Raw genomic sequence first — 19,919 nt, 5'->3', positions numbered from 1 at the left:
ACCTTTATCTCCTTAATATTTTGGCATTCAGGTCCAAAAAGGTCACTTTCTGACTTCTTCCGTGGGTGAACATGTATGGAAGGTGTTGTTCAAATCAAAAGGGGTGCAGTCAGAAAGTGATCAAAATCATATGGAACAACCCTTTACTCAAATGCACTAATAATCACAGTAAACTACAAAAATATTCAAAAGTGCACTTGTTCAACATTAAACACTAAATAATTGTCAGATTTGATTTACATATTTTCTGTGGACTAATTTTAAAACATTAATTAAAATGTTGTTCAAGTACACTGTTACAATTCATATAGGGAAATCAGTCCAAGTCAATACATTAATTGGGCCCTCATCTATGGGTTTCACATGACTGGGAATACAGATATGCATCCGTTGGATCAGAAAACCAGTCAGTATCAGGTGTGACCACCATTTGACTCATGCAGAGCAACACATCTCCTTCACAAACTTGATCAGGCTGTTGCTTGTGGAATGTTGTTCCACTCCCTTTCAATGGCTGCATATTGGCGGGAACTGGAATACGCTGTTGTACACATCAATCCAGAGCATCTCAAACATGCTCAGGGGGTTACAAAATGTTCTAACTTTTGGGGGCACTGAGCACATTTTAGCTCTTGTGAGCGGAGACTTGAACATAGTGAGAATTTTGTGCAACTTCTGGCATTTGTTTACAGTGAACACTAAGGCTGTACCCTTACAGTTTTAGACAGTAGCCAATAGGCCATTGTGGTTGAGCATAATGTAGGCCTACCAACAAAACCAATGGAACGAATCCCATAACATTTTCACACGGAATAAGCTTTTAATTTATAGGATCTAGCCTATATGTTGTGTTCAGTGCAGGCCTATATTGCATGAGACATTTAAAAACGTTTTTACATGACGTTTCTTACTTGGTCTGTAACACCACGGGCCAAATAGCTGACTGTAAATTGCATTCATTGGACAATGCAAGAAGTGGCTTTACAAAATAAAAAATGTATTATCACCATATAGAAATTTGACAATGTAGGCTACCCCTCTGCCTATTGCCGTATTTGCATATTCAAGCCGGTCTCAAAATCCAACACTGCTCCTTTAATTAAGACATGCGCTTTTTGCCTGACCGGCTTTTCAAAGACAGCTTGAAATGTAGCCTACACGTTTTGTGTTCTTGTATGAAGCAGCAACTCCCCATTGCTGACCTATACACGTATCTATAACTGGGATAATAACTCGATAACTAGCAAAGAATAGCTACAAATCTGCGCTCTGATCTGACATGCGTATTACCTCGCGAGTGATTGAAAGAGCGCAAGTGGGCTACCCACGCCAATAGAATTCTACTCCGTTGCGCTCTGGCTCTGCCTACAACAAAATCAAAGACGCAAACTTGCAAAGTTAGATTTGTTTTGGTTGGTTGCATTGAAAAGTCGTTTATGTTGATTCGATCCCAGAAAAAACGTTGATCTATATAGTGCAAATTAATGGGGCGAACTCAATGAAGTTCAATAGTTTGCGTCTCTGTGCAGCATGACATTTCTTTCGCGAGGCAGTCCTGAAGGAAAGGCGAGGTCGCGGTACGTTGGTGACATGTCTGGTGATTATGCAGGCCATGGAGGAACTGGGACATTTTCAGCTTCCAGGAATTTTGCACATATCCTTGCGACATGGGGCTGTGCATAATCATGCTGAAACATTGGGTGATGGCGGCAGACAATGGGCTTTGAGATCTCATCTCGGTATCTGTGAATTTAAATTGCCATGATAAAATGCAATAGTGTTCGTTGTCCATAGCTTATACCGGCACTTTCGCAAACCCACAGTTTCATCAGCTGTCCAGGTGGCTGGTCTCAGACAATCCTGCAGGTGAAGTAGCCGGATGTGGAGGTCCTGGGTGTGGTTACAGGTGATCTGTGGTTGTACTGCCATATTATCAAAAAGGACTGAGGCAGTTTATGGTAGAGAATTGAACATTCAATTCTCTGGCAGACATTCCTGCAGTCAGCATGCAAATTGCATACACCCTCAACACTTGAGAAACTGCACGTTTTAGAGTAGCTTTTTGTCCCCAGCACAAGGTGCACCTGTGTACGGATCATGGTTTAATCAGCTTCTTGATATATCTCACCTGTCAGGTGGATGAATTTTCTTGGCAAAGGAGAAATGCTTACTAAAAAAGGTATGTAAACAAATGTGTGCACAGAATAAGAGAATGAAGTTTTTTGTGCATATGGACAATTTCTGGGATCTTTTATTTAAACATGGGACCAACGCTTCACATGTTGTGTTTACATTTTTGTTCAGTATAGTACCAGCCAGTCATGACTAAAGTACATACAGCTCAAATCTTCAGTTCCCTAATGGGAATAACACATTCCAAATATATTATGTAGTACTATTTTAACATTCACTCAGCCTCACACGTAATAAAAAGTCAAATATTTAAAACAGCCAATGCACTGGCCTTGCTTAAGTACTCATGATATAGAAATTATTTTGATAAACGATTACATTTTTGTTTTACTGATTCATATTTAAACTAAACTAAAAGCTACATTTTTGGGGAGACATCACCTCATCTAACCAACATTGAGGAGAAAATATAAAGATTATCGTGGCTGAAGCATCCATGAGATTATTGTACTTAAATTTTCACATTTCATCAAATAGCAAACCATTGAGTGTGTTATAGGATTTTAAAAAAAAAATAAAAAAACAAGTACAGAAGTTGTGATTAATGGACATTTCCACAGCAGTTCGAGGTGCCTATAAAAACATCTACTACTATTCAAAGTGCAATTATAAGAGTAGGTATAATGAAACTGAAACAATGTGCTTGGTTTATATATTGTGGAGAAATTGTGTACACACACACACACACACACACACACACACACACACACCCCCCAGTCAGAAGTTGACACACCTACTCATTCCAGGGTTTTTCACACTCTTGGCATTCTCTCAACCAGCTTCATGAGGTAGTCACCTGGAATGCAAGTTCATTTGTGGAATTTCTTTCCTTATTAATGTGTTTGAGCCAAAGCGGTTGTGTTGTGACAAGGTAGGGGTGGTATACAGAAGATCGCCCTATTTGGTAAAAGACCAAGTCCATGTTATGGCAAGAACAGCTCAAATAAGCAAAGAGAAAATGACAGTCCATCATTACTTTAAGCCATGAAGATCAGTCAATTTGGAAAATGTAAAGAACTTGGACCGTTTCTTCAAGTGCAGTCGCAAAAACCATCACTCACTGTGATGAAACCCTCTCTCATGAGGACCGCCACAGGGAATGAAGACACAGAGTTACCTCTGCTGCAGAGGATAAGTTCATTAGCGTTAATTGCGCCTCAGAAATTGCAGCCCAAATAAATGCTTCACAGAGTAACAGTAACATCAACTGTTCAGAGGAAACTGCGTGAGTCAGGCCTTCATGTTCGAATTGCTGCAAAGAAACCACTGCTCAAGGACACCAATATGAAGAAGAGACTTGCTTGGAACAAGAAACACGAGCAATGGACATGAGACCAGTGGAAATCTGTAAACAGACGATCTCCACACGTGATTCCCACCGTAAAGCATGGAGGTGGTGTGATGGTGCTTTGCTGGTGACACGGATTGATTTTGAATTCAAGGAACACTTAATCTGCATGGCTACCACAGCATTCTGCAGCGATAAACCATCCCATCTGGTTTATGCTTAGTGGGACTATCATTTGTTTTTCAACAGGACAATGACCCAACACACCACCAGGTTGTGTAAGGGCTATTTGACCAAGAAGGTGAGTGATGGAATGCTGCATCAGATGAGCTGGCCTCCACCCAACTGAGATGGTTCGGGATGAGTTGCACCACAGAGTGAAGGAAAAGCAGCCAACAAGTGCTCAGCATATGTGGGAACTCCTTCAAGACTGTTTGAAAAGCATTCCAGGTGAAGCTGGTTGAGAGAACACCAAGAGTGTGCAAAGCTGTCAAGGCAAAGGGTGGCTACTTTGAAGAATCTAAAATCTATTTTGATTTCTTTTTTGGTTACTACATGAATCCATGTATTGTCATAGTTGAATGTAAAAAAAAATAGTAAAAACAAACAAAGGAAAACCCTTGAATGAGTAGGTGTCCAAACTTGACTGGTACTGTATATACAGTGCCTTCAGAAAGTACAGAGATTTCACATTTTGTTAAGTTACAGCTTTATTCTAAAACTGATTAAATTGTCCCGTGTGCCTTCCCAAATCATAACCCATAAACGACAAAGCAAAAACGGTTGACATTTTTGCTAATTCCTAAAAATAATGAAATGTCACATTTAATAAGTTGTCAGATCCTTTACTCAGTACTTTGTTGAAGCACCTTTGGCAGCAATTACATCCCTGAGTATTATTGGGTATGAAGCTACAAGCTAGGCACACCTGTATTTGGGGAGATTCTCCCATTCTTCTCTGCAGATTCTCTCAAGCTCTTTCAGGTTGGATGGGGAGCATTGCTGCACAACTATTTCCAGCTCTCGCCAGAGATGTCCAATCGGGTTCAAGTCCGGGCTCTGGCTGGGCCACTTAAGGACATTGGGACTCCGGCATTGTCTTGCTGTGCGTTTAGGGTCATTGTCCTGTTGGAAGGTGAACCTTCTCTCCAGTCTGAGGTCCTGAGCAGGTTTTCATATGGATCTTTACATTTTCCTCCATTCATCTTTCCCTCGATCCGGTCTAGTTTCCCAGTCCCTGAAAAACATCCCCACAGCATGATGCTGCCACCACAATAAGGATGGTGCCAGCTTTCCTCCAGACATGACGATTGGCATTCAGGCCGAAGAGTTCAATCTTGTTTTTCATGGTCTGGAGTCTTTCAGGTGTCATTTGGCAAACTCCAAGTGGGCTGTCATGTGCCTTCTGAGTAGTGGCTTCGTCTGGCCACTGTACCATAAAGGCCTGATTGGTGGAGTGCTGAAGAGATGTTTGTCCTTCTGGAAGGTTCTCCCATCTCCACAGAGGAACTCTAGAGCAGTGTCAGTGACCATCGAGTTCTTGGTCACCTCCCTGACCAAGGCCATTCTCCCCCGATTGCTCAGTTTGGCCAGCTCTAGGAGTTTGTGGTTCAAAGCTTCTTCCATTTAAGAAGGATGGGGGCCAATGTGTCGTTAGGGACCTTCAATACTGCATAAATGTCTTGGTACCCTTCCCCAGATCTGTGCCTCGACACAATCCTGTCTCGGAGCTCTACAGGCAATTCCTTCAACCTCATGGCTTGGTTTTTGCTCTGACATGGATATAGACAGATGTGTGCCTTTCCAAATCATGTCCAATCAATTGAATTTATCACAGGTTGGACTCCAAGCAAGTTGTAGAAACATTAAGGATGATCAATGGAAACAAGATGCACCTGAGCTCAATTTCGAGTCTTATACTTCTGTAAATGTGATATTTCAGTTTTTTTTTTAAATTACAGGCACCTCAAATTTATAAACCTGTTTTCATTAGAGCTTTGTGTGCATTTCGGTGAGGACTTTAAAAAAAAATATATATATATATATACACACACACATATAATCAATTTTAGAATAAGGCTGTAACGTAACAAAAATGTGGGAAAAGTCAAGGGGGCTGAATACCTTTCGAAGGCACTGTATATACACACACACAAGTTTAAGAGCAATCATGTAAAAGTAATCTTGAAATATGGAAAAGAACAAAAAGAAATAATCACAACCGGCAAATTCCTATAAAGCAACCCATCTTCTCTACATACCCCCAAAACCTGGCGAAAAACTCCAAACCCTTCCCCGAACTATTCTTGATGTCAGTTTGGTTGTCAGTGGTTAATCAAAGTGTCTTAGTGTTGAGTAGCTTAAGGTATGTGCGGATGGCCTGCCTCGTCAGCCAGGTTGAGGATATAGCCAGCTACGTCGTCCTCTGTAGGGGCATCAGGCATCACCCACGACTCATTGGCAGCGGTCACTTGCAAGCGGCATATCGGACAATTCCTGCTCTGCCCACTCCTATGAAAACAAACCAAATAATTGGGTACATTTACATGGACACTGATTAATGTAGTTTGATTAAAACCTCTATTCTTTGCAAGAACAATTTCCCTAATAATTCTGTTTAAAATGGACATCAGGCCTAAATTAGGCTACCTGAAGGGACTTTAGTGAATCCCGAAAATAACCAATCAAAATAAGTGTGCTATCAAGTCTAGCATTTTATTAAAACATTATAATACAAAGACAATACAAAGGGCCACTCCTATCAGTGGGTCCTCTGGGCAGTGGATGCGCTTAACCCCCACCCGATTGCCCCTGGCCCAAAGAGATTTTCCAAGGGTGGGAAGAACCAAGCCCCACCCGATTGCCCAGGTGGGCATGGAAGTGAGCGTACCCATAACCACCAGACCAGCGCACACACCGCCCACAGCGTGAAACCAAAAAAACATACATAACTAAACACAAAACATACAATCACAGCCGCACACTCACCCCTGATTGAAGGATCTCAAACCTTTATAAAATGTGCAAGTGTGTATGTATCTATTCCAACCTTCAAACAGCCACAGATCAACCCATCTCTCCCGGTAAATCATTATTGTACCATTTCCTCTGGCCATACATACTGCCAATCTACCATGGTGTCTCACTAGGGACTTGAACCTCCCCATCTGCAACATTTCTACCGAAAATGCTCCAAAATCAAGCCACATATAGAGAGAACCAAAAGAGATGCTCTATTGAGTCGGTTTCCTTGTGGCAGCCTGCACCGGTCTGACTGTTCAATGCCCCATATACTGAGCATTCTTTTGTAGTGAGAATTTGATATAACAGCTTAAAATCTAAGTTTTGTATATCAGTTCATAAAACCAATGTCATGGTATTGGGACTTTGAAAATTTGTTCTCAACTATCTTGAATTTTATGAAGCATAGTTGTCAAACCTCTTGACCGTAAGTGAAAATGATACATTTTACAATTTATATTTGTCATTTTATTCCATTGATACTGTATTTTTTAATTGGTGGCAGACAAACTAACTAATTCATTCCTTTCTCTTTCAAGTAATTGCTTCTTCCATTTGTGGCAGACCTGTGATAAGTTGGTTATTTAAGCAATAAGGCTCGAGGGGGTGTGGTATATGGCCAATATACCACGGCTAGGGCTGTTCTTATGCAAGACGCAACGTGGAGTGCCTGTATACAGCCCTTAGCGGTGGTTTATTGGCCATATACCCTAAACCCCCGAGGTGCCATAATGCCATTATAAACTGGTTACCAACTTAGAGCAGTAAAAATATATGTTGTCATACCCATGGTATAAGATCTGATATACCACGGCTGTCTGCCAAATCAGCATTCAGGGCCCGAACCACCAAGTTTATAATTTTTTTATGCCATGGCATTGTTGAATACTTGTTTCTGATTGGCTTGAAGGGCATTTTAGAGCGTGCATTATTTCCCTATAAACACAGTATATTTGCACAGTAGAATTCAATGGCTATAATAATGGCTGTTGATTGTCTTGAATGACCATTCCTATTCAAAATTTCCAGCTGAAACAATACATTTAATAAAATTGTTGTATAAATATCCTAAAGCAAAATGATACATTATCTGATTAAATTGCTTTAGAAAGGGGCACAAGACAGGAATGTCCCCTCTCCCCTCCTGTTTGCACTGGCAATTGAACAGCTTGCAGAAAGAACTAGACAGGACTCAAATGTAACAGGTATCAGTCATTTAAACTAAACTTATTTGCCGATGATCTCCTGATATACCTGACCAATATTGAAAACTCAATTCCACCTGTGCTTAAAATATTTTCAGAAGACTCAAATCTCAGGTTATAACATTAACGTGTAAAAATATGAAATAAATGGCAATAGGACAAAGAAAAAGGATTGCTGTGAATTGAGTTTAAGAGGACCACAAAAAAAAAAAAGGATTTAGGATGCTTAATAAGTGACAAATATATACAGTGGGGCAAAAAAGTATTTAGTCAGCCAGCAATTGTGCAAGTTCTCCCACTTAAAAAGATGAGAGGTTCTGTAATTTCCATCATAGGTACACTTCAACTATGACAGACAAAATGAGAAATGGTGAGATTGAGTGAACCTTCCATCAGCAAGGGCATTGAAGAATAAACGTGGCTGTGTCTTTCAGCATGACAATGATCCCAAACACACTGCCCGGGCAATGTGATTTTCTGGATTTTTTTCTCTCTCATTTTGTCTGTCATAGTTGAAGTGTACCTATGATGAAAATTACAGGCCTCTCATCTTTTTAAGTGGGAGAACTTGCACAATTGGTGGCTGACTAAATACTTTTTTGCCCCACTGTAAAAGATAACTTTATTCCATTAGTCATTAATATGAAAGCAGATTTAATTAAATGGAATAATCTTCCCATAAATCTTACAGGTATAATAAACCTCTTTAGAATGGCATAGCTGCCAAAGTTGTGTGTATATATTTTTGGTAATACCAATTACCCCACCGAAAACGAACTAAATTACATTTAACTTAATCCAGTAAAAACAAATGTTTAGAATTGATTCAACAAGAGACCAAATTCACAAATTCTACAGCACAACGTCAGAGTCATGTCTCAAGTGTACAAGTATTATTATGACTCGATCTATGCTTTCTGGGAATAGTATAAAGTTTAGAAGTTGTGGGCGGAGCCAGAAAGTTGTCAGAAGTATTAAAATATAAAAACGTACTTTTAATCCACCTGTCTGCATATTTCAAGATGTAGTGTGATACCCAATGGGCTGGACAATTCTTTTCTCATCATTCATTTTGAAAAAAACAAATACTAAAAACTAGGAAGTCAATTAATCTGCCATCATTTTTTAATTTTTACCCCTTTTTCTCCCCAATTGTTGTAGTAGCTACTATCTTGTCTCATCGCTACAACTCCCGTACGGGCTCGGGAGAGACGAAGGTTGAAAGTCATGCGTCCTCCGATACACAACCCAACCTAGCCACACTGCTTCTTAACACAGCGCACATCCAACCCGGAAGCCAGCCACACCAATGTGTCGGAGGAAACACCGTGCACCTGGCAACCTTGGCTAGCGCGCACTGCGCCCGGCCCGCCACAGGAGTCGCTGGTGTGCGATGAGACAAGGACATCCCTACCGACTAAGCCCTCCCTAACGACGCTAGGCCAATTGTGCGTCGCCCAACGGACCTCCCGGTCGCGGCCAGTTACGACAGAGCCTGGGCGCAAACCCAGGGTCTCTGATGGCACAGCTGGCGCTGCAGTACAGCGCCCTTAACCACTGCGCCACCCGAGAGGCCAATCTGCCATAATTAACACAATCTAATGATTAACTATTTAAATAGCATGGGCTACTGAATTTTTTTTAAGACCAAGTGGCAAACAATAATGCAGGCACTAGGGATGGGAGTGTGAGCAGGCGGGTCTGGGCAGATGAGATATAGTCACATACAAACAATGACGACAAGTTATCATTCGGATGTATAAAAGTTTGTTTTTGTAAAAAGAAAAAAAACAGGAAAATAAAATATGATTTAAAAAAATATTTCAATGGCTATAGTTCATTCTTACATGTTCTAGGTTTGAGCTGCTTTTGAAAGAAAAAGCAGGAATTAAAAACATTGGCATTGTTGAATTAGATTTTATAATAGCAAGGTAGGACTAATGGTTTGATTAGCTAAACTAGTACATCTGTTCGGTTACCAAGGCAACTACGGTCACCATCTGGTAAACTTGCTAGCTACTTCAGTGGATGTTGAACACATTTCTACCGGCAAATTAACACATTTCTAGCGATAAATGTTTTAAATTCTAGCCATTGGGATAACCAACTTGGTGCTCTATGTTTTCTCTGGCAAATAATGCAACTCCATGGAAGGTCAGTTCAACTCCCCTAGCACGTCGTGGAATACACCTTCCACGTCGTTCATTATTTTTCCAAAGAACGCATAGCCCCTCATTGTGTATTCATCTCCATTCACCTTGATTAATTGCTTGCGTGACAATTTTACCATCGTTGTTTACAAATGTCATGATACATTCTCTCCAAGAAAATTGGTTTATCCATATATATATGCCATCTCTTCTGGAGGATGGAATTGTAGCCAACTCTGTACCACTTCATTTAAGAAGGAGGGTTAAGAGCAAAGAGATCCATTTTAAATATTTGATGCGCTTCTTAATAGCTTACTGGAAAACCAGTTTGGATTTAGATACAGTTTTAGTATAATGGAAGCTTTTTTTGTGATAAAGTTTTTTTTTATTGCGAAATAATACCAAAATTAAATGACAACCCCCTCCCCTATCCCAATCCGAGGACCTAAGGGATCAAATTAAATAAACATACATGAAAAAAATGAAAGAAACTAAAGCGACACATCAAAGTGTTTCAGCGGCAAGAAGGCATTGGTTCAAAAAAGGGGTTGGAACAGAAATTACTTTCCAATCGTTTCATTCTGTGCAGAAGCAGAATTTCTCGTTCCGTTCCACTGTTCAGACCAGCAAAAATAAAGTATAAAAGCTACCAGGTTCATTAAGAGGGAACAATACACAGGAAGCGTCATTCAAAATGTTCATATGAAACAGCTGACGAGGAGTCACATAGGCCCTGTGTAAAAATTACAATGGATGTTGGTGATCAGGATTCAGAGAAGCGTGTTGAATATTAGACTGCACACGATCCCAGCTAAAACACTTATCCTGGAAGATATCTTATCCACAAAGTATCAAGAGGAAGAGGTTTATAAGAAATGTACAATAGAAACAATTACCCTTTTGTTTTGCTCCTTAAACTCAAAATCTTATGCATAGGATGTAACATCAAATCTGACTGCCATGGTACCCAAGTTCAGACAGAATGTTTGTATATGAAAACTATTTATAATATTCACAATTAGGTTTTACAAGCTCACTTCACGCGCACATAAGGCTCCTGCAAGCACATGCGCAGACACAGCTGGCACTCCGATTAAGGTGTTTACATGTCCTAACTATCTGATCAAATTGCAGAGAAACATAGGCGTTATAATCGAACATGCTCAATGACAACAGACCTCGTGACAACAGATTTATCAGTGGGACCACTGTGGAAAGTGTCGGTGTCTCTTACCACTTGTCAATGCACTTTTGACAGAAGCTGTGAGCACAGGGCAGAATGAGGTCAGATTTACCATCCATGCAGATGCAGCACTCCTCCTCATCAGTTAACTGCTTCACCCTGTAGGGGAATACACACAATGGCAGCCAGTCACAGACTTGCCTCCAGTTCCAGACTTCCTCACATTAAGGAACAAGACTTGGAAGGATGGCAATGCAAGACTTCCCACAGACGCACACTGAACTACTAACCTGCCCATCCACATGCTGGCCTGGCAGGAGTCCCCTGACGAGAGGGTTCGAGACAGGAGGCTGGCGCCCTCTGCTGACAGCACCTCCACTGCCTGACTGGTGATGTCATGGTACAGCTGGATGAACTGATACAGGTTCATGATGCGAGACGCCTCCACCATCCCATTCTCTTTGTTGATCTGCCAGAGCACAGCGCAACAACACAAACATGTTTCAGTCTCAAAAACACATGCCATGAACACAAATGTGCTGACACACACAGTAACACACACATTACTGGTTGAAAAACACACATTTCCCCTAAAAAAAGAAATAAATAGCAAGAGTGGAGACTGATTCACAATGACATGTCACCATCAAGAGACCAACTTTAGTTTGTCCCTTTCTCACCTTGGTACAAACTATCCTCACAGCCACTTTCCACAGAGCAGAGGTGTCCGAGCCAGTCTGGACTTCAAAGATCAGGTGTTTTTGCTGTCCAGCTGCTAGCTTAGCCGTCCTGTCCAGTTGACAGTCATGGAGAAACATTGTTACTCAACAAATGATCCAATGACAACTTAACACTGTCCCCTAACCCTCCTCAGTTTATATCACTCACTGCCTGTGAAAGCCACATTCACACCAGCAAGGCCTACTGATTGGGGAAGGACTAGGTTAAATCCTAACAGGGAGAGAGTGCTCTAAGCTCTTGATTAAGGTTCATAACCTGAATTATGTCAGTTAATAAGTAGCGTTATAAGTGGATAATGTTCAAGAAGTGCCAGCGGAGGAGCTGGATGTTACTTGGGGGAATTAGTTCCCCATCTGTAAATGAACTGGGAAATATTGTTATTCTCTTTGTAGAGTTGGATATTATTATCATCATCATCATCTATTTGTTTAATGACTAAGTACAAAGCACAGAGCAAACAAGGACTACATTGACAGTCACGACATGGCCGGCCTTACACGTCATTGAGCTCTGCCACCCTGGCCAGGAACTCCTCGTAGTTGAGATAGCCGCTGTCGCGTACCAGCCCAGCATGCTTCACCAGCTTCTCAGGTAGACGGGTCATCACCGCCTGGCCTGAGATCTGCTGGCCCATCCCAACCGCGCTCAAAGAACAGCACTATGCAGGGTGGCCTGACCGAGGGAAACAAAAGCAAAGTCACCAAGTAATTTACCTACGGTCTTTAGAGCAAGGATTCCCAAACTTTTTTGGCCCACGACCCCATTTTGATATTTAAAAAAGTTCATGACCCCACCCTGTAAAAAAAAAAAGAGATGTAATCAACCGGCAATGTTTACTTTTTAATTTAAAAAAAAATTATTGGGGCTGTGACAGTCTATTACAAATAAGTCTGAAATATTAGCAAAAGTACTGTCAATCTGAAGAAAGTATGGTTTGATGTGACAGAAATGGTTAAATTCATCAGGTAATAATTGTGTATGATCTTCTGTGTATAAAAGATCACCATTGATTAAGTTATTCCCCCAGTCTGATTTAGTGCCTGGTCTTGTCCAGTCTGTTCTAATGAGGCTTGTGGGCAGTGTAGAGGGAAACAGAAAGTCTTATCTTTCTGTGACGGGGTCAATCTTTTGTACCTTAAACTGTTCAAAAGATAGCACCACCTTTTTAGGCTGAAAACCACTGTTTATTACAACCACACCTAGTTTCTCTCACAACTCCATTTTTAAATCAAGCAACCCCACATGGGGTCACATCCCCTAGTTTGGGAAGCGCTGCTTGAGAGAACTCAGTGAAGGACTGTTATCCCAGCTTTGTAGCCTACTATCTGAGTGTTTTCAAACTTCTACCAGCCAAAGGGTATTATTTAGATAAAAATAATCCCCCCTCCCTTTCGTGATTACAATCTTGCCTCATCTCGGCAACTCCCCACAGGCTCGGGAGAGGTGAAGGTCAATTCACGCGTCCTCCGAAACATGACCCACCAAAACGCTTCTTAACACCCGCTCCTTTAACCTGAAAGCCAGCTGCACCAATGTGTCGGAGGAAACACGATCGAAGTCAGCCTGCAGGCGCCCAAAACACCACAAGGAGCCACTAGAGCGTGATGAGCCAAGTAAAGCCCCCCTGGCCAAACCATCCCTTAACCCGGACGACTCTGGGCCAATTGCGCGCCGCCCTATGGGACTCCCGGTCACAGCTGGTAATGACACAGCCTCGGATCGAACACCAGGCTGTAGTGACGTCGCAATACTGCGACGCAGCGCCACTCGGGAGGCCCATTTGTGAACATTTGTAGTGGGTTGGACCCAAATAAATTGAGGCAGGTAGTGTTTCACAAAATAGCCAAATATACCTGGCTAGCTAGGATTTAGCCCTTCATCGTTACTCTCAGTTCCATTACATTACACATAAGAGTAATTGGACCGACGTTCAGTCTGAACATTAACAGCGCTTGCGTTACAGTTTTGGAAGCATAAGGACCTTCTTTCATATCAGTGAGAAATAATAAATAAAAAGGTTGAATTGATACACACCTATCTAGGGTTACAGCGCTTGTTTACGGAAAATAGACGGATTGGCTGCGTTGGCCTAGGTCTACTACACACCTTGACAGATCCTCAGCATACAACGCCTTCTGATCTCCTCTGACCTTGGCAAGCTTAACCTCTCTCACATTGGGCACTTCTAATCCCCAGCAACATGGGCACCCCCACAATTGACCATTTTTCCCACCAATACTACACATTCCTTTTTCCTCATGCCCTCCTGTACACTTTTCACATCTCTGAATCTCCCTCCTACACACCGCTGCAACATGACCATAAACTTGGAATCTGAAACACCTTAGTGGGTTTGGCAACAAAAAATCAGTTAACGACTGCTTCAAAACTCAGAAAAAGGACAGATGGTATCTTTTCAGTTTCACCACGCTCGCCACCAGGTCTGCGTCGCAACAAACGGCGGGCATAAAAGACAGGGACGGTTCAATTGCAGTTGTTCCACCTCAATACGCCGCCAACCCAGTAATCACTCCTTTCAAAAACAAAGTCACAGATCTTGTCGCAAAGGCTGCTGACACAAAACACCGCTCCCTCTGGGCAGAAGACACAGAAAAACCACCACAAGACCATGTCGAGCTACCTTCACCGATTTAACAGTACCCAACTTCTTTTCTACCCAGTCTGATACCATCTATGGGTCCACCAAAAGGCAGGGAGCCACATTCTCCAAAAACATTGTCACTCCCACTGGGCCAGATTCATCCTTTGCATGAACAAGGAGAGGCAACCGCAGATAATTCATCCTCACTCTCGTCAGGTACATTTTTTTGCGCTTACAGCAGAGTGCGGTTTGTACTTGGCGCCATTCTTCCTCTGCACACATATTCCCTCTGCACTCAGCTCTTCTCCCTCACTGTCCATAACCACGTCTATCCATTCAACACGCTCTTACCATGCCTTCATCCGTTATATTCAGGGCCGGCTCTACGGCAAAGAAAAGCCGTAGAAAAGCACCCCCCAGATGAAATTTGGATCCCAGGGCGGGATTTTTTTACTCACAAAAAAAAAAAAAAAAAAAAAGTTCACTTTTGCAGACAGCTACAGCTAGCTTCACTAAGTTTTGGTCGTGGCGCAATGAATAATTGTAGCTAGTTGGGCAAGCTTTGATCAGCATGGATATCCGAAAATGACTGGGCACTGCCAAGAGCAAAAAAAAATTGAGGACCATCATGTAGAGAGATGCCGAGCTCACCAAGCAACTTGCTAGCCCGGCCACTGAGGTTGACAAGCCTATCAGCAAAATGTAACACCCACCCATCTCCCACCAAGATCGAGAAGAGCCAGGGCCTAGCGCCAGCAGCAAGAGGGCAACATTACAACAAGCACCTGCACCGCCGTTACCCCAGTCACTAGCGCCTGACGACCTCAGTGATGAGGAGCCAGCACAGGTTTGTCTTGACACTTTCCCCGAGTCGCATTTTCAGTGGGAGAAAGCAGTCATTTGTAACACCTGTTTCAAGGTCTGCATTTGGCTGTGGCGCACGCTATGCCGTCTGAGGCGATATGGGAAGTTTCAATGTGTGTAGCTGCCTGAGCAATTTATTCAGGAAAGCCACAGTGGCTACACAGTACACTGGGGGAAAAACTGAGAAAAAAAACAAAACAAACGTATTGATCAGAGGGGAACTGGCCACCTCGCCACTGTGTCCGTCACTATGAAACTCGGTGACATTGAATCTACTAAAGGCAAATTGGCACAGATGTGACACTTGAGGTCACAGGCTTATTGAAAGCACTGGCAGATCCAAGCTTTACATTTATAAAACTCAAAATCCTGGCGCTTCTCGACCCACCTAACAAGTTACTGCAGTCTGAAGATGCTGATCTGCACCCGGGTATCAAACTTGTCCGCAGTGCCTATGGGTGCGTTGAAAAACTTTGACGTGATGCTGAATTTGAAAAGCTTGCTAGGCATGAGAGCACCAGTAAATGACAAGAGTTTATTGTGGCGCGCACATTCTTGCAAAGTAAAAATCGCAGACACAGCCAGCAAACAAATGGACCACACTCGGTGTTATTCAAAGACACTGCGGGACTTTGAATAACTGTGCAGTTGACACTGAACCATGGATTAACATTTGGGGCATCGACAGCAATGTGCAAAGATTCCTTCTCCACCCTAAAGAACATATTGAGTAAACACATCAATGAAAAGCCCAGCTTGTTCAGCTGGCATTGGCCTGACAAGTAAAGGAAGGAGAATGGAATAAGAAACGTTGAGGGTCAACACATCATCGAGGAGGCTGCAACTCTTCTAAATGGTAAGTTACAACCTTTATGGCCCTGGCCACTGTGCCAGAATTATTCCTTAAATTAGTTCCCTCATGTAAGCCTAGTTCTTTGGCAGATTTTTAAAAAATAATGTAGTGTTACTTCAGTCCTTTTTTACCTCAATTAATGTTATATTTATCGGTGATTCTTAAATCTCATAGCTTGCTTTTGAGGGTCTAATTGCTATTGATCGATATACAGCTTTGCGTTTTTTGGGGGTATATGGACAATGTAGCCTACTGGTTGTGCTCCGAGGTGAGCCCTGGCGCAGTTCTCAGATTGTCCTGGCTGTCCACTTCAGTGGGGCTGAAATTGGTAGTGCACCCTTTCAAATCAAATCAAATGTTATTGGTCACATACACATGGTTAGCAGATGTTATGCGAGTGTAGCGAAATGCTTGTGCTTCTAGTTCCGACCATGCAGTAATATCTAACAAGTAATCTAACAATTTCACAACAACTACCTTTTACACACAAGTGTAAAGGAATGAATAAGAATATGTACATATAAATATATGGATGAGCGATGGCCGAACGGCATAGGCAAGATGCAGTAGATGGTATAGAGTACAGTATATACACATATGAGATGAGTAATGTAGGGTATGTAAACATTATATAAAGTGGCATTGTTTAACATGACTAGTGATACATTTATTACATCCAATGTTTTATTATTAAAGTGGCTAGAGATTTGAGTCAGTATGTAGGCAGCAGCCACTCAATGTTAGTGGTAGCTGTTTAACAGTCTGATGGCCTTGAGATAGAAGCTGGTTTTTCAGTCTCTCGGTCCCAGCTTTGATGTACCTGTACTGACCTCGCCTTCTGGATGATAGCGGGATGAACAGGCAGTGCCTCGGGGGGTTGTTGTCCTTGATTATCTTTTTGGCCTTCCTGTGACATCGAGTGGTGTAGTTGTCCTAGAGGGCAGGTAGTTTGCCCCCGGTGATGCGTTGTGCAGACCTCACTACCCTCTGGAGAGCCTTACGGTTGTGGGAGGAGCAGTTGCCGATGTGTACGCCGAGGACCTTAACTTTCCACCTTCTCCACTACTGTCCCGTCGATATGGATGGGGGTGCTCCCTCTGCCGTTTCCTAAAGTCCACGATCATCTCCTTTGTTTTGTTGAGTGTGAGGTCATCGCGCAGTAGCCTTCTGTCCATGGTACTGAATCGATGTTACGGCATGTGCTGTTTTAATAAGTGCTCTTGGGCCACCAGTCCTCATGTGGATTTATTTAGGTTCTAAAGCAATTCAAGTTGTGCCCGCCCCCGATGGATTTAAAAAGCCCCCTCCGGCATGTCATCCTGGAGCCGAACCGGACTGTATTGCTTGAGGAGCATGCACTGATGACATTTCTCCAAAATCCAGCTCTCTTTTCTTTAGCCCAATTTACAAGTCTGGCCATCTCAGGCCTCTCCATGCTTGCCAATACTGGTGCTCCTTCTCAGTGCTCCTCTCATGTGGAATGTATTTTCTAACCAACTATTTACATTGATACAACCAAAAGTTAAATGTCACTTAATTCAGTCATCCTGAACTTGCTGCCGTAAAGGAAAATTATATTTTCTTAAGCAAAGCGAGATGTTGTAAATGCAAACATTTCTGTGAGTGGAGAGTGGACTATCTGTGCTAATTAGCTATATATGCATCTCCGAACACCTGTGTACACCACAAACGTGTTGTCACTGACAACGTTTACATTGTGCACAGTATTCCAGCTAGTAGCTCATATCCCACTTAAGGTCTTATTCGGGATAATCTATTTACATGCACCTTTGATATCCCGCTCATTAGTATCCCAGTATTCATGAATAAACAGAATATTCCTAATTTAAGATAATATGGGTTAAATTGAATAGTAATTTAAATATGGACACAGGAGAAGTTATTTATTACTTTAGCATCTCTTGAGAAAATGTGAATGCCTGTATAATGTGTTATCTTTTACACTTATGGAACCAGACAGTATTTCAACCACATAAATATGCACCCTAGACACACTTAAGTCTTATCAGAAACATGTGTCGTTCTCTTTTAATTTCCTTAAAACTGATGACTAACATTTTGCACAGGACCAATCTTTCTGTATTCCGTTTTCTTCCCGTCCCTAAAACGAAACAGACATCTTTACAGGTGTTAACTAGATTACCAATGCATTCATTCTATAGATGTAAGACATTATGGTGAGCACTACTATATTTAGTCTTCTGGGGCAACAAGTTATGACAAAAGAGTATCCAGAATAATAACAGGATATTGGTGTGCATGTAAACGTGGTCATTGAAAAATACTGTCGGCTGCAAAAGTGTACAGTGACGTGTGTATTTTGCATTTGTGAAATGAAAGGCAAGGGATTTATGTTTCTAGAATCGTACCGCCAATTGAGAATCAATTCACGTTTAGATGGCGTATTTGTCTGTTTATTTGTTTCCAGAGCCAATTGCCCTTCAAAACGTACATAAGGTCGTTGGACTATCTACTGTGCCGCAAAAGCACCCGGCAGAGTCAATATCCGCGGGTATAAACCCAGGGTCTTTAAGGTACTTAAGTTAATTATGTGGCTAGTCAGGACTGTTCCCTATCACGGCATTGATATGATTATCCATCAAACGTTAGCTTACGCCAATGTCGAAGTTCCCAGAAGAAACGCATCAACAATTTGAACGCTAACCAACGTTACACGCTGTTACGAATACGATACTAGTGGTATCAGAAATGTTATGTAATCAACTCAGCGAGCTAGCCAGCTAAGTTAGCTTGCCTTGACATGAAAAATTGTAACTGTTAGTTAGTCACATGAAAGGCTTGCCTATAGTTGTTGCAATTTCTCTTTGGCATTTTACGGCATCTGGCACATAGCTACATAAACTTATGACTAACTAGCTAACGAACGTCAGTGTATTTCTTAGGTTCGGATGCTAACGTTAGCCAACAGAGGAAAACACGAACTTTTTTCTAAGTCCAAGCCCACATAAGATCATCGATCTACATTTGGTGATATAGGTTCAGCTTACCTGGTATGGCTACGTGTCAACATCGATTTTTTACGATCCACATGCAATCAGCAACGTTTAATTTGTTTGGGAGTTTATGTTGTGTTTTTTATAGCGCTAGTAGAGATGTCGCAGAATGATGACGAGAGAAAGTAGTGACCCGACAACGTCGCAATGTCCTAACCTAAACATTTTAAATGTAAACTTCAATGGGGTAGGGCCATCCCAAAGATTCCGGATAGCAAGAACGATTTTAACGCAAATCACTGCTGGCTATCAAACTAAGCCTAATGCTAACTCAATGAATTGATCAATTCAAATATGTATCAATGTTCTTAAATAAGGAAAGACAGAACTGGAAATTATGATCAAGGGGTGATAACATGGAAAAGTAAACATTTTAAGCAATGTTGTGTTTTGGAAGTAAAAGCTAATTCAGGTAGGCTATTCTCGCATTATGTTGTCTAGACCCCGTTTGGCTTCTTGAGTTTGTGACAGGTTGGGGGCGCGTCAAAAGCCGCGCGCGAAATTACGATTAGTGACGTCACTGTTGCTTTGTTTACACAGCTAAGCTAAAACCCAATTCATTTTTTTTCTCCACATCCAATCTTTCCACACTCAATTTTACATATGACCCACATCAGATTTGTGCATTTACACTGGGAAGATATCAGTTGCACACTCCTCGCGTCATCGTCTCCTTCTTTGGTATCATAGCGTTCACACATTTGTTTTGTGCATGCCGCCACTTGCTCTGCGGTAGTGTGCTCAATCACGTTACTGGTTTCTATACAAAACTAAAATAGGAAAA

General features: G+C 41.9%; 1 protein-coding gene across 1 annotated transcript; it reads right to left on the bottom strand.

Annotated features, from left to right (window-relative positions):
- Nucleotides 1–5,406: 5,406 nt before the first annotated feature.
- LOC112252620 (RING finger protein 141) lies at nt 5,407–19,285 on the bottom strand. The gene is made up of 6 exons (XM_024424037.2): nt 19,130–19,285; nt 12,279–12,453; nt 11,721–11,829; nt 11,331–11,509; nt 11,092–11,199; nt 5,407–5,992 (listed from the first exon to the last, which is right to left on the bottom strand). The coding sequence occupies exons 2-6, from the start codon at nt 12,413–12,415 to the stop codon at nt 5,842–5,844; spliced, it is 684 nt and encodes a 227-aa protein (XP_024279805.1). The 5' UTR covers nt 12,416–12,453; nt 19,130–19,285; the 3' UTR covers nt 5,407–5,841.
- Between the last annotated feature and the right edge of the window lie 634 nt (nt 19,286–19,919).

This window comes from Oncorhynchus tshawytscha, linkage group LG06 (assembly GCF_018296145.1).
Source record: "Oncorhynchus tshawytscha isolate Ot180627B linkage group LG06, Otsh_v2.0, whole genome shotgun sequence".
NCBI classification, from domain to species: Eukaryota; Metazoa; Chordata; class Actinopteri; order Salmoniformes; family Salmonidae; genus Oncorhynchus; species Oncorhynchus tshawytscha.
Note: the sequence above shows the minus strand (reverse complement) of the source record. Positions and strands in the feature narration are given on the sequence as shown.

Excerpts from the sequence above, each read along its gene's own strand:
- LOC112252620 (XM_024424037.2), bottom strand. The coding sequence starts at position 12,415 with ATGGGCCAGCAGATCTCAGGCCAGGCGGTGATGACCCGTCTACCTGAG. Across the intron at positions 11,200-11,330 it reads GCCAGCATGTGGATGGGCAG|GGTGAAGCAGTTAACTGATG; the intron begins GTTAGTAGTTCA and ends ATTCCCCTACAG. Across the intron at positions 5,993-11,091 it reads CAAAAGTGCATTGACAAGTG|GAGTGGGCAGAGCAGGAATT; the intron begins GTAAGAGACACC and ends TTGTTTTCATAG.